The sequence below is a fragment of the Ochotona princeps genome, chromosome 18 (genome assembly GCF_030435755.1).
Source record: "Ochotona princeps isolate mOchPri1 chromosome 18, mOchPri1.hap1, whole genome shotgun sequence".
Lineage (NCBI taxonomy): Eukaryota > Metazoa > Chordata > Mammalia > Lagomorpha > Ochotonidae > Ochotona > Ochotona princeps.
Genome location: NC_080849.1, coordinates 21,280,419 through 21,296,113, shown reverse-complemented (window position 1 = coordinate 21,296,113; position 15,695 = coordinate 21,280,419). Strand labels below are relative to the sequence as shown.

At 41.3% G+C, this 15,695-nt stretch overlaps 1 protein-coding gene across 1 annotated transcript; it reads right to left on the bottom strand.

The window, feature by feature from the left end:
• Positions 1–869: 869 nt before the first annotated feature.
• IER3IP1 (immediate early response 3 interacting protein 1) lies at positions 870–13,904 on the bottom strand. Its single transcript, XM_058676965.1, has 3 exons — positions 13,726–13,904; positions 3,117–3,218; positions 870–1,988 (listed from the first exon to the last, which is right to left on the bottom strand). The coding sequence occupies exons 1-3, from the start codon at positions 13,814–13,816 to the stop codon at positions 1,933–1,935; spliced, it is 249 nt and encodes an 82-aa protein (XP_058532948.1). The 5' UTR covers positions 13,817–13,904; the 3' UTR covers positions 870–1,932.
• Positions 13,905–15,695: the final 1,791 nt, after the last annotated feature.

Here is a 15,695-nt window from a genome sequence, read left to right as displayed (position 1 = left end):
GTCACTTGGGGAGTGAATCATCGGACGGAAGATATTTCTCTCTGACTCTCCTCTCTGTATATCTGACTTTGCAATAAAAATAAATCAATCTTTTTTAAAAAGTTACAAATATGAGGTACATATCTGGCCTACCAGTTAAAATGCCAGCTTCCTATACTGGAATACTTGCATTCAACACCCAGCTCCAGCTTCTAAGTTTGGGTTTCTGCTAATGCAGAGCCTGGGAGGTGGCAGCAACAGTTCAAATAATGAGGTTCTTATCAACCTGTGGATGGGAATTTCAGAGCGCCATCTCTTTTCATCTCTCAACTTAAAAAAAAGTTGCCCACAGCCTGGCGTGATAGCGTAGCAAAGTCCTCACCTTGAACTCACCGAGATACCATATGGGTACCGGTTCTAATCCCGGCAGCTCCATTTCCCATCCAGCTCCCTGCTTGAGGCCTGGGAAAGCAGTCGGACGGCCCAAAGTCTTGGGACCCTGCAGCTGCGTGGGAGATCCAAAAGAAGCTCCTAGCTCCTACCTCCTGGCTCTGGATTGGCACAGTATTGGCCGTTGCGGCTCACTTTGGGGGGGTGGTGAACCATCAGACGGAAGATCTTCCTCTCTGTCTCTCCTCCTGTCTGTATATCTGCCTTTCCAATAAAAATAAATAAATCTTAAAAAAAAAAAAGTTGCCCAAGATTCCTTTTGACTGGTATCAGCAATTCAGTTAAGGCACTGTGGTGGGGAAAAAAAGTATTAAGGATGTTCATGAAGTCTATACTTGGCAGGTTTATGTTCAGAACGTAGATAAGATGTGTTACACACAAAATGGAAATGAATGCAGTTAATGTTGACAGGGTTATGCTGAAGTACAAAAAACAAATGCTTGCCTTGGAAATTCAACTTTATTTACAAATGTTCTCCTATAAACAAAGATGCCATTCCAGCCATTTAAAATATTAACTGGCAATTTTCACAAAAAGCATTTACACAATTTCAACCTTTCTGCATAAAATTGCATTGTGGGATGAGTAAACCTGTAAAAACACACACACAAAAATACAAAACAACTTATTTAGTCCTCACAGACAGAACAAAGAAACAAGAACAACACCCTTTAATGAGCTACTCCATCAAGAAAAGGAAATGTGATGATTTGTGGGAGATAAATGTTTTACAATAAAAATAAATGATTCACAATAAAGTCTTATAGAGTACAGTCCAATTGCAATTGTTTGGGATTGCTCTTTCAGGATAATGTTTATGTGTATTTTAAGAAATACATCATCATTGTAAAAAGGGCACAGACTTTTCTACAAAGGTTTTTCTACCAATTGATAAAAATACCGAATGAAATGAACAGTACAAGCATCATGTGACTTTACAGAGAACATTCTTCTTCATAATGCCTATAAATTTGAATTACTGACGATAGACATATACAGACAAAATAGTTAAACAAAGAGGTCAAAATAAAATTATTCAAATTACCTGTTTATCACTTCATATGTAATGAGTTTTAGAAAATCTGTTACATTTTAACTAGAGGGATAATCACTCTCACATAATAGTTAATGCATAAGGAATCAAAACTTTGGAACAAAAATTCATCCCTGAGAAGTGAGAGATAGAAAAATATTTTAAAACACAGAAGTGACAGTCCTGTACCCTTTTAACAACCTTTATCATGACATGAACTATTATTAACAGTCAGCAATCAAATGTTTCCCAATCCTGGAGAATTACTGCATCTGATGATCTGATATTTTTATAATGAAACTGCAAGTGCAACATTTTAAAGAATCAGATAAAGAGAAACTCTGCTTTAATTGTCAACTTAACATTTTTGTCAAGTGTGAGGTTGGCCTGCTATAATATTCCAATAATGACTGAAGTAGGAACTTCTGCTGGCATCTCTTCTTCTGAGTCTCCATTTCCTGCACAGATGTTCACCCAAATAATAAAAGTAATACAATTGCAATTGAGTTTACTATTATCAATGGCACTGCAAAGAAAAAAGAGAAAAAAAAAGCTTGTAACCACAAAAAAATTCCACAGGCGGAGGGAATGAGGAGGGATAAAAACTATGAAGTAGCGGTTCCTCGCATTCAGGAAGGATGAAAAGAGCTAACAATCATGTTGCAAATGCCGTGGAAAATAAAGGCCAAAGCTTTTATTTTAAAAGGGCTGGGTTCAGCATTGTGATACAGTGAGGGAAGCTCCTGCCTGTGATGCCAGCATCCCATATGCGCACAGTTCACGTCCCAGCTGCTCCACTTCCGATCCAGCTCTCTGACAATAACCTAGGCAAAGCAACAGAAGATGGCCCGAGTGCTTGGGGTCCTGTGACCCACATAGGACACCTGCATGAAGCTCCTGCCTCTGGCCTTGCTCAGTCCTGGTCATTGTAGCCATGTAGGGAGTGTACCAGCAGATGAGACCTTTCTGTTTCTCCCACTCTCTCTTTGTATCCAACTGTCAAATAAATAAATTATTTTTCAAAGGGTTTAGGTAACTGGGAATTACATCACATTGGCCCACCTAGATGAAGGAGAAACTTCTGTGGAGAGCAACTCTGGCACCAAAGAAGCAAACTGGAACAGGCAGAGGGGAGACCCACAAGACTGCCACTGCCACTTGAGCTTAGAAATACAGTACAAAATGAATTCATTTACACTATGCCCAACGCTGTGATGAAAGCAGCTAACATAGGACAGCCCTAAGCTTCATGTTTACATGAAATGTTCTTTCTGCCTTCTTGAAATGCCTGCAAATATTTTCCAATATAATGACAGCTATGGGACACTTATTTTCCTCCTGAAAGTGTTCCAGGACTCCAGGTGACTTTACAACTTGGAAGTGACAGTTTTCAAAGGCTTGTCATCCTTTTAGCTCTGTGACTGGGAATGATTGTACCACTGAGCATTCTGTTTGCATCCACGGCTTAGCTGGAAATGAGGGGCAAACTGAGAAAAAAACCAATAATCAAGCAGTAGAGCCAAGTTAAAGAAAAGAACAAAAACCCTCCCTCTGCAGAAAGGGCGCTTGAAGGCATTAACACTCAGAAGCTTTGCTACTTAGATCGAACCACAAAATTAAAAGTTAAGAGAGTTCTGCAAGGTTTTCTCCTTACCTCTCATCACAGTTCTTACAGATCGAACAAGGTTCATTAGCTGAGACTTAATTCCTGGCTCCTCTCCGAATCCGCCGATTCCCTGGTCTGCTCCCCAGCCAACTGGATAATATAAAGATGATTAGCTGCATTAAACTGTATTATGCGCTTGCCCTGCTCCCTCATTAACCATCTTTTAAAAGATTAGTTTGAGCCTGTGTTGACATAAAATATAAAGTCATATTTATAGGAAAAGTTCAATGTTATTAAGTATTTTTATGTTTTTAAAACCGCTGATACTAGGCACGACTTCAACTCAATTACACTTTGATTTTATAAAAAACCAAAACACTATAGTCTAAATTATCCCATCACATTTAATTCAGTATAAATGAGTGTTGTGATACCCTTTGGGCTTCTATTTCTTTCCTAAATCACCAAAGTATTACTCAGGTGAGAGTTGGAAACTGCAGCATACTGTCAGGCTGAATAACTAGTTCAGTCAAGAACACATGAGACTCAACCCCCTCATTTACACAAAACCATGGCGAGAAGTATCACCTCCATGACTTGGAGACATTTTCACTACAGCGTGGTCAGGCTTCGGAGCAGGCTGCCAGCAGGACCCATCCCCTTCCCCTTTACAATCATTTCTCAACTCTGAGGTGAGAAATAAGACCCAGTAACCCCCTTATTCTCCAAAAATGAGTCTTTCACCTTTTAGGCTATTTTCCTACTATATAAACCATTATTTCTTTACCTTTATGTGATAGTTCTTTTTCTTTCTTTCTTTCTTTCTTTGTTTCCTTTTACACTTTCTCCTAAAGATTTACATTCTCCTAAAGGTTTGCATGTCCACATTTCTGTGATTTATCCTTATCCTGTCCTCATTTCAGACCTACTTGTCAATATTTCATGTAACTACTGGTCTTAATTAATTCCCAACATGCTAACACTTAAGCTGTAGACAAAGAAAGAGATCTATTTTAAACTTAAAAGAATCAAGTGTCAGGAAAGAAGATTTAATTCTGCTTAGTCCACTGTTATTTGGTTGAAAACGCTGGTGCTTGCTCCTTGGTCATTGATTGAGATATACTTGGTAATCAGAATTCACAACAGAGCTGGTGTCTTTTGACTCCTTCCACGGCCTAGCTCAGGTTCTGCTGAGAGTCCTCCAGTCCACAGGAGTGGCATTGTTGTAAGCTTATGAACACTCACCATCACAGCTGTCACTCCCACAGCTCTTACTGTATTTTGGGACCATATTCCAGTAAATGCCAAACATCACACATTAATATTCCTGCCTTATATCCAATCACAAGTACAGCTGGCTCTGCATATCCATGCGTTGGGCAGGCATGGATGCAAGCAATCACAAATGAAAAGTATTAGGGGGAAGATACACATATTTTTATGCTTGTCACTATTCCCTAAACTATTCAAGATACAATTTACATTATGTTAGGTTTTTATAATCATTTAGAAATGACACAAAATACATGGGAGTTTATATAAAATAGTATGTCATTTTATATACAGGACTTGCACATCTGTGGATTTTGTTATCTGCAAGGAGTCCTGGAATCAGACCGCTGTGGACAGCTACTTGCAGTAGCTCAGTCACTAACTGCCATGCACGTGAAAGGCCATTTCTGATCCAGGTTTGATTTCAATGCCAGCCCTTTCCTAATTCTCTCCTGTCATAAACCTATTTTTCTTTTAAGCCCCAAAGCAACTCACAAATTACAGTGGTTTTGTTCTCCTGAGTTAGTTATTTTCATGCGTCTTTATCAGATTATACATTCCTGGAGGACAAGGACTGCGGATTTAGTCATCTTTCTTCATCTTTCTGCTCTTGCCCACTCCCCACTTCACAGCAGGAACTTAGCAAATGTTTGTGAAATTAAACTAAATTACAGTAAACTGAGTTAATCTGGGGTGAGGTAAGCTCAGGTCAATCGTGGAATCATTGGTAAGAACTCATGTTTTCACTTCCAAGACATATAAACTACATTGAGTATACCCATCTGTTTATGCTAAGGACTGTTTCAGAAATGTTAGGGTGTGAAATAAAGCGCACCACAGAATCAAGGGCACAAAGGCCTTGGCAACACTTCTCTTACTTATGGATCTCATTCTCTCTGCACTCTCTCCGGCAAGCAAATATACTGCTGTTTCAATGTTGTTTTTGCTCTACTCCAAGTTTTCCTCTAACTTCTTTCCTTCACATGCCTGTCGCACTCTTCCAGGTAGCTCAGTCAGCATTTCTCACTGTGCGACAATTCTCTTTGTAATTGAAGTCCAAAGATACAGCACTTGCTGCCCTGTTGAAACTATTTCATATCAGTGTCTGGCCACTACCTACAAAATCAGCACTATCAATTGTGTCATCTCCCAAACTGTTACAGGAAAATTTAAAATTTATAAAGCACAATGACTAGAATAATTTTCTAACAGTTTACAGTATCATTTACATAAACTTAATAGTACTGCTATGCACAATAACAAAACAGCCTTGTTTTGGTTAACCAGAATGGATGATAACTGTTCTCTTAGCTTTCTCAGGAAACCCTACTAAAAATGACAATAAGGGAATACATTAATAAAAGAAGTCTTCAAGCGAAAGAAGTCAAAGAAACTTACACAGTGAAAAACAAAATGAAAAACTGATTTAGCAAGGAAGGCTGAAACGTGAAGCCAATAGACAACTAATAATAATAATAACAACAACAATAATAAAGGTAAATCATTGTGAAGATCCTTGGAAATGTGAGTAAAATCTCAAAAAGACAGTGTGGGCCATGGGGATGGCCATGAAGATTAACTGCAAATCTATATAAGAGCTTCTTCTCGTTTAGACTACACTGATGGGAGGATTGTTCTTCTGTCACCCCATCTGAATACAGGATGCTTATTCTCAGCAAAGACGGCAGCACACGCTCAGGACTGGGGTAGGTAGAAGAATGAAAGTCTGAATTCCAATAGTGAGACTCCTGTTCATTCACCCAAATTGCTTAAGCATGGATGTATAAACTTGAATTCTGCAGAGAGGACGTTAGAAAGTTACTCTGGAAATTGGCCAGCTTCCTGGGAGTACTCACCTCAACAAAACAGCTAACTTCATTTGCCTTCCAGTGAGTCCCACCAGTGAACAAATCTCAGTCACACACACACACACACATGAGGCTTCCAAAGAGCCTTTCCTTGCCTTATGCTTCACTATGCATTGACAGTTCAGAGAGAAAAGCTACAACAGATATCAAACAAAAACAAAAACAGGATATACCAAGAAAAGGAATCTACAAGGAACAAGACAGAGCTCATGCTTTATTAGGTTACACATTTTTAAAACAAATATTGAGGGGCCAGCATTACAGTATACCAGCATCTTGCATAGGCGACAGTTAGAGTACTCCACTTCCAACCCACCTACTGCTAACGTGCCTGGGAAATCAATGGAACACGGTCCAAGTCCTTAGATCACTGTGAGACCATGAGAGACCTGGATCTATGAGAGACCTGGAAGTATCTAGCTTTGGTCTGGCCCAGCACTGGTGTTGCAGCCATTTAGGAAGAAAACCAGCAGATGGGAGATCTCTCTGTCTCTCCCTCTCCAACTTTGCCTGTAAAAGTGTGTGCAATGAAAGAACAAGTTGAGGCAGCAAATTAAACAGGCAACAAAAGTCAAAGCATTAGTGTGTCAAAATAGCTAAGGGTTCAGAAACAGAGAAATAAACATAGGAAGAAAATGTCAAGACTGTTCAAATAAATATTAACGGAAAATATTCTGTAGCTGAAAGACACAAGCCTTTCAGCCAAAGGATCCAATCAGAACACAGCCCAACAAATGGGAAAAGATCTTCCTACTGGTATTGTATTGTCAAATTTCAGACCCTTCAAGATAAATAAAAGGTTTAGACAAGTTAGGTTACCTACAAAGAATCAGGAAACAAAATGTCCTTAGGTGTCTAAATAGCAATACGGGAAATGAAAAATAGGATGATGTCTTCAAAACTCGAGAAAAATTAGTTCCAATCTGGAACTGTATACCTAAAGCACAAATCAAGTAGAAGAATGAAAGTGATCATTTTTCTGTTGTTTAGCAGTGAGTGATATTCACAGTGAATAAGAACATGGAAAACTGACACCACTCAGCCAGCTGAAGATAAGAAAGTTGGGGGAGGAAGGCCCTATGCATGCCAGAGTCACACAAGTGTGCTACTGGGGAAAAACTGTGCTAAACCTTTCTGCTATTGTTTCAGTGTCTCCTAGGGCTTCATATGCTGAAATATAACCCATTCTGTGAGGTATTAAGAAGGTAAAAACTTAAATCCAACTATGGTGTTTAGAAGTGGGGTCTTCCAGAAGTGATTAGGATTGAATAAAGTCATAAAGATAAAACTCTCATCCTAACTGAATCCTGGTGTGAAACAGAGATCAAACACATGTGTGCACATCCTTCTCTTGTGACACCTGAACCATCTTGGCTCTCCACCAGCAAGAAGGTCATTGTTAGATGCAGCCCCTCAACCTCGTACTTACACAACCAGGAGCAAAAACTTTTCTTTATAAAGTAGCCTTCCTCGGGTATTGGGTCAAAGTAACAAAAAACGATGTACTACCTCACCCTTCAAGAGAAGTTAAGTCAGCCCAAGACTTGGAAGAGTAGAAAACAGCTCCAATTGAGGAGGAGGGCTCAGGGTGAGAAGACATGGGGTAAGAAACTTCTTTCTTTCTGACTTTGAAACCATATATGTATGTATTGTTTTGATAAAAATTGAAATTAAAAAGAAAGTAAGCCCTCTTTAATGAGGCTGAGAGGAAGAACAGGAAGACTGGGGCAGGTCTGTTAATCACAGGCTTCAGCCACCAGTCATGTGGAATATTGAAAATCGTGTTTCAGAACAACCTTCATATGGTGGTAACAGTTCATTTTCTTTACTTGCTTTTTAAAAATGTATCATTACTAAAATTGTCACTCTACCACCCACAGCCAGCATTTCTCAGATATTAAAACAAGCTGCTTTAAGTACTACACAGATCATGAACTTAGTATTTATTAGAACCCATAATTCCCAGCATCCTTTTTTTTCTGTCAAACTAAAAAATGTTTAAAGATATTTTTTGAATGATCAAAGGAATTGGCTCCTAGAAAAATTATATTACTAGCATTAGATGGCTTTTCACCAAAACAGGATAAAACTCCTACAATATTGAAATTTCCATAATTCAAGCATCAGCATTAAAATAATTAAAACAAATGGTAGTTTCTCAGGTAATTGTTGCCTATCTTTATTCTTATGCCAGCGGAATGAAAAAGAGAACAGAATTTTGGGTGGCAAGAGTAAATCATTTGTCTAGATATTCCAGATAAATACAAGTGAGAAGTTAAAGACCAGGTGCCAGGGATTATCCTTCATGATAACGAATCAGCTGCCCTCCAGCTGCCACAGAGGGAGTCTCAGCTGTTTTTCTCAGGAACATGGCCAAAGTCAAGGAGTTTTCTTTTTTTTTTTTAACAGAAAGATTTAATTCTGCAGCTTTTTGTCACTTCCCTAGCTACAGGACCTACCAAACAAAAATGATTAGACCAGCCAGCAGTGGTTATTGCTATCATTTCAGTAATGAACTCAAATATAAAAAGTTACTAACTGCAAACACCAAGCATATCCTGTTCCAAAACTTTAAAACACACACACACACACACACACACACACACATTACAAAATGGCAATCCACTCAGGCTTAATCAATGCCTGGCTAGACACACAGCCTTCAAATTAGAAATTGTAGAAACATAATGGTAAAAGCTATCCAGTTACTTACACATATTTGCTGATATTCAAAACTGTAAAATATAAGAGCATAATCCTCTTGGGCCTAGCAGCTAAAGTCCTCACCTTCAACATGCCAGGATCCCATATGGACGCCGGTTCTAATCTCAGCAGCTACAATTCCCATCCAGCTCCCTGCTTGTGGCCTGGGAAAGCAGTCGAGGACGGCCCAAAGCTTTGGGACCATGCACCCACGTGGGGGACCTGGAGGAAATTCCTAGCTCCTGGCTTTGGATCAGCACAGCACCAGCCGTTGTGGTCACTTGGGGAGTGAATCACTGGACGGAAGATCTTCCTCTCTGTCTCTCCTCCTCTCTGTATATCTGACTTTGCAATAAAAATAAGTAAATTTTTAAAAAAAGAGCATAATCCTCTTTCTCAGTCTACTAGAAGAGGCAAAAAGGAAATGACGGTGGTGTCTGACCCATGAAGATGGGTGAGACTGAGAGGGGGAAATGTCAGACAGGTCTACAGGGTAAGCTGAGGAGCCAGCCATCAAAGGGGCTAAGTCAAGGTTACAGAGGCAGAGATGGTACCAGGGAAGGCTGAGCAGCAAGGACATGTACCATGGTAAGGTCTCTCCACTCGCTTTCTGTCTACCTCTCAAATTTAAAAAACTGAAACAACAAGAAAACAAAGAATAGCGACAGTAAAACTGTTTAAGAGACACACACACACGGAGAAAGGCAGACTGGCATTGCGACATAATGGATAAAGCTGCCCCCGGCGATGCTGTGGGTTGGAGCCCTGGCTGCTCCACTTCTGATCCAGCTCTCTGTTAATAAGGGCAGCAGAGGATGACTCACATATGTGCGCCCCCATCACTCACATGGGAGACTGAGAAGAAGCTCATGCTTCGCCCTGGCCTGGCCCGGCCCTAGCTGCTGCAGCCATCTGAAGAATGAAAAAGCAACAGAAGAGCCCTCCCTGACTTTACTAAAATAAACCAATCTGAGAAAGAAAGAATGTTAGTACTGTTCTAACTCAGCCCTGGAGAAAATAAAAGAAGGCTGGATGGGGTGTGCCTGTGTCTGTGTAGAATGCCAATTACTCTGGAAGTACTTAAACATGCAGGGGAGGTCATTTAAATAAATAATATGCAAGTATTTTCTGCTCAGTACTAAATATTAAGCCTTTCTACTTGTCCTTTAACAAAACTCAATGCTACTGTAAGATATTTTGTACTTCTTTTTGGAAATTGAAAGTTTATTAAGAAAGTTAAGAAGATAGCTTAGAAAACTAGGCGAAACAAACTTATCAACCAGCTTACTGCGTAACTGGAAGTGCCCATTTCTGAAATACTAAATTGAGCAAAGTGGTTACTGTTGGAAAAAATCACAACCCCAAATCAGTAGCACCAACTCGTTTTTTTCAAACGATCAGTGAGATACGTGTAATTAAAAAAAAAAAAAGGAAATAAACAAAAGCACTATTGTACTGAGATTTAATTCACCCACCATTCAGCACATAAAGTATATAATTCCAGTTTTAAGTCTGTTCACTTGTCCATGGAGTTGTACAACCAATACTACATGCAGTTTTAGAATAAAGCCCCAAAGAAGGCCCATACACATTAGCAACACATCCCATCCCACCAGGTCCTCCGCACCAAGCAATCCTAACCTCCTTTTCTGTCTGAATAGAACTGCCAGTCATAGACATTTCACAGACACAGTATCATGATTTGTGGTCTTTTCAGACTAGCTTCTTTCACTGAGCACTGTGACTTCAAGGCTCATCTATGCCACAGCACATGCCGGGACTCTACTCCTTTACTTGCCAAACAGTATTACGTGGTACACATTTCATTTATGCACACATCAGTTCTTGGACAGCTGTTTTCGTTTCTGGCTATCCTGAATAGAATTGTTACAAACATGACTTTTTTTGTGGTAACATTTGTTTTCATCACCCATGGTACACACAGGAGTTGAATCACTGGGTTGTATGTAATTATATTTTTAGAAATATTTATTTATTTGCAAAGCACAGTGACAGAGACAGAGAGAGACTTCTTCTCTCTTTAGGCTCGCTCATCAAGTGTTTGCAATATACAAGGCTGGATCAGGCCAGCTGCTTACCAAAGCAACTGAACCATTATACATTTCCACTAACAATATATGACGCCTCTGACTTCTCCACAACCTCATTAACACCTGTTATTGCTAGTCTTTTCTACTGTAGTCATCCTAGTGGATATTAAGGGGTATCTCATTATAGTTTGATATACATTGCTGTAATGATTAACACTGATGACCATCTACTAATATACTTACTGGTCATCCATACATGTTCTTTGGAAAATGTCTAGCTAGCTCCCAAATGTTTTAATCAGGTTCTTTCTGTTAAAGATATATATATATATATATATATATATATATATATATATATGTATGTATATATATATATATATATCTTTTATTTGGAAGGCCAAGTTACAGAGAGGACAAGAGATCTTCCATCCACTAGTTCACCCAGCACCTGTGTGGGATGCCAGTGCCACAGGCAGAGGATTAGCCTACTACACCACTGCTACCAGCCACAAGCAGGTCACTTCTTTTATTGAGTTTAACAGCTCATTTGCTTAAATATTTATTTGAAATGCAGATTTATACAGAGAAGAAGAGGTGGACAGAGGTTTCCAGCTGTTGGTTCACTCCTCAAACGGCCTCAGTGGCCAGAGTGGGGCTAACCCAAAATTGCAATGTTGCTTTATCTTTACTTTCTTCGAATAACTGTAAGGTTTTAGATCTTACGCTTAGTAAGTTTCTAGTTTTAAGATAGTGTTCGTGGATAGTGTGAATGAGGAGTCTAATTCCACACTTTTCATACAGATATGCAGTTGTTAGAGCACCTTTTGTTGAAAATACCATTCTTTCATTATTGAATTACTTTGACACCCTTTTTTTTATTAATTACATTGCATTATGTGACACAGTTTTATAGGTACTGGGATTCCCCCCACCCCTCCCTAAACCCTCCCCCCATGGTGGATTCCTCCACCTTGTTGCATTACCACAGTTCAAGTTCAGTGGAGATTCTTTCATTGCAAGCATATACCAAGCATAGAGTCCAGCATCTTATTGTCCAGAGAAGTTCAACGGCTTGTTGGGGAGACCATCTCTGGTCTGAAGGTAGAGCTGGCAGAGTATCATCCCAATCAATTAAAAGCCGCAACATAACATCAGCAACAATTTATAATGTTATGGAATTAATTGACATAGTATTGAGTAATCAATATGTTAAAAAAATGCAAGTTCTTAACCACATCCTGTGACTTCTTCATTGACATTTCAATTTTAGTTTATATGCAAACGGGTTCTATACACCTTAAAATGGCTATAGATTACTATTCAGCTGTCTCGTATCTATTTTCATTACAGTATTTAGCATTTTATAGCGCTGAAGCATAATTTTGCTGAACCTGGCTTTTTTTCCGGGTAGTCTAGACTGGCTTATAACTCTAACAAGACATATGTCAACAGTTTAGGTGCAGAATCGTTTTAGGAGGGGTGTGCAGAGAATACTTCATTCACCTTTTTAAATGGTTATATAAATATCTATATAATAGCCTTGATTTTGCCTGTTGGCCCCCTAAACTGGAAGAAGCTCCAGGCTCCTGGCTTTCCATCAGCTCAGCTCCAGATGTTGCAGCCATTTGGGGAGTGAACCAGTGGATGGAAGATCTTTCTCTCTGTCTCTCCTTCTCTCTGTAAATCTGCCTTTCTAGTAAAAGTAAATCACTAAAGAATATAAACAAATCACACTAATCTGATGTCACTGTCTTGCTAAAGGCTGTTTTCAGCAGCCTGGGATTTTACAAATGAACCCCACACTTCCTCTCCTCACCCCCCAACTTTCTCCCATCCCTGCACTAGTTAATGGTTTACTCCCCAAATTTCAGGTTAGCTATACTTTCTCTAAAAATTTTCGCCAAGCTCACAAGAAGCTATCCTCTGGCTTTTCGCTCTCCTAACATTGATGCCTGCTTTTCTCCTGCTCGGTTTTTATTTAAAGTCCATCTGAAGGGCAGGGGAACTCCAGTGATTTCGGCTCCTGTTAAAGAGACCTGGTACCTAATCTGTGCTCCATAAACCTCTCCTAAAGTAACACCTGAGTCAGCGCTCGCTTGTGGCTTTCAGTGCCGGGGACCCACACATACTTGGGGCGCTGAGGGAAAATGATTCACACCAGGCACCACCCTGCCTCAAAAGGCAGCCGCCTCTGGTCCAGGGTGGCAGGCCTGTGAGGTCCGGGAGGCCAGCGCGTGTCTACATCGTCGGCTTCTCAGATTCTGAGCACCCTGTAGGCACTCCGTGGGCTGCGATGAACACGCTTTTCCTGCAACGTGCAAGCTGCTCGGCGGTAGGGCAGCAGTCTACGGGCCTGCTGCAGCTCCTGGCACACTCTGCCCTACCCAGGAGCCCTAAAGGCCAGCCACCCACTCCCCTCCATCAGTCCAGGCTTGTAATTCCCTCTGCTCCACGATGAGCCACGCCCCCTACCCAACACCAACTCTCCAGATCCACACCCCAGCTTTCGGACCGCCGAGCTACTGACGGAAACTCACTGCAGACGGGGCGTTCCGGACTCACCTCCGCAGCACCCCCCACCCACCCCGACCACAGGACCCCATCATTGTTCACGACCCTCCCCGCCCGCAAGCGAACTGAGTCCATGGAGCGATGAAGGCCACTCGGTCCCCCCCGGCGCAGCCCCTCGGCCACTCGTTCGCTGGCCCCGGCCCGGCTCCGGGGGCGCCCTTATCCCCCTCAGCCCGTCCCGACCCCACTCACTGTTTTTGAGGAAGCGCTCCTCGTGCAGCACGGCAATGGCATTGACGCACAGCAGAGCAGCCTGCAGCAGCGAGTAGAGAGTAAAAGCCATGGCGACCCGAGCGGCCCAGGCCTGCTTCCCTCCCGCAGCCGCAGCGGACGTGGCGCCGCTCTGGCAGGCGCTCTCCTACGGCAGCCGGCGGGGCCCAAAACGCGCTTCCCCTCTGCCTAAGAGCCGCCCGGGTTTACGTCAGCCAGGCGTGTGAACCTGCAGCTTAATGCCATACCAGAAAACGACGCCGCATGTGGGGCTGGTCCGAATCGACAGTTACATACCTTATTTTAAATACTTGGAACCAACACAATAACTCGCAAATTTTAAATGTTGCTTACATGTCAAAAATGATAGTATTTTGAATGTAGGAGATAAATACGTTATATTACTAAGATTAATTTTTCCTTGTTTTTTTTTACTTGTTTTTCTTCAATGTGACTGTGAGATAATTGAAGATGATGACTGGGGCTTGTGTTATATCTCTATTGGACAGCACAGCTCTACATGCTCCCAAGAACTGTCATGAGATGACAACAATCCTGTTTGACCTGTGAGGAAATGGAGATTTGTGGGCAGGCTCAATGGCTCACTGGCTAATCCACCTGCAAGCACTGGTTTCCCATATCGGCTCTGGTTCGTGTCCTGGCTGCTCCAATTCTGATCCAGATCCCTGATTCTTGCCTGGGAAAGCAAAGGAGAATGGACCATGCCCTTGGCTCCCTGTGCCCACGCAGGACGCTCTGAAGAAATTTCTGGCTCCTGATTTTGGATTGGTTCAGCTCTGTTGGCCTATGAAAATCATAGCCTCCTAACACACAGGGTTCTGGGTCTCTCTTTTTACTCTATGTGAGAACTAGGAACCCAATTTGTAATAGTTCCCAAGCATCCCTAGCATGTCCTTAGCTTACCTTCATGGGTTTGCCTGGGAAAGCTTGAGGCTCCCACCAGGATTTCCTGTTTGTTTTCACCAGCCTCAATCTCCCTTTGTTGGAATATTTGCTACCCAGGGTTACTGTGGGCTGAACAACGTTTGGCTTCCAAATTTCTGAAGACATCTAATCTCCAAAGACATAAATTAATCATGCTGAGAGAGTAGAAATGCAATCCAGCTAAGGTGTTTTGGAAATGGGCCTAGGTCATGGGAGACACACCTTTGAAAGGGTACAGGAGGGCTGGTGAGATGGGATGAAATCAGGCTCCACTGTTCTTGCTCTGCCTCCTGACCCATCCCTGTTCCTTCATTCTCTCTCTCTTAAATGCCCAAGTACCTCAATGAATGCAAATGAGTTTGGTTTGCAATGACCTTTCTTCCCTATTGCAATATTACGTGACTGATTAAGATTTGTTTTTGTTGCTTCAGCCTCTGACTTTGTGTGTCTTTGAGGACATCAGGGTGAGGCAAGGCAAGGTCAAACTATGTTCCATTTGATATCATCCTTAAGTGTGGAAATCAAAGACTTCCTTGAATTCTCAGGGTTTCTTAAACCAGGGAAAGGAAAAACATCACGTCCAGTCCCAGAAAGGACTTTGGAAGTCCATGTTTCACTCCAACTGGCAAAGATATCGGCCAAAGAAAGAGTTAGCTAATTTCTCAAGAAGAAACTAAGATTAAAAGGACCAACTCGTTAGCAGCTAATGGAAGAAAAAAAAATGTGTTTTCCCACCACATGTATGCATCAAAATGATTTCCAGAATCTGTGCTAAGTGCAGGTTAGGTTGAGGGAAATACATGAACATAAATAAAGGGAACAAAGGAAGCCACAGATACTCCAGTGCCCTAAAGGTCACGAAGCATTAGACGCCGGTAATGTAGATTTTTAATTATGACAAAAAATACCAAGATTAGGTGCCTTGTAAACAGAAATTGAAGTCAGGTGTTTAGCCTAGTGGTTAAGATGCCCACATCCCGTAGGAGAGCGCCTGGGTTTGATTCTCA

What these genes read in the sequence shown, in the direction of transcription:
- IER3IP1 (XM_058676965.1), bottom strand. Translation starts at nt 13,816, where the DNA reads ATGGCTTTTACTCTCTACTCGCTGCTGCAGGCTGCTCTGCTGTGCGTC. An exon ending in GGAGCGCTTCCTCAAAAACA is followed by an intron (nt 3,219 to 13,725) that starts GTGAGTGGGGTC and finishes TATATTATCCAG; the next exon opens with TTGGCTGGGGAGCAGACCAG. An exon ending in TGTAAGAACTGTGATGAGAG is followed by an intron (nt 1,989 to 3,116) that starts GTAAGGAGAAAA and finishes TTTTCTTTGCAG; the next exon opens with TGCCATTGATAATAGTAAAC.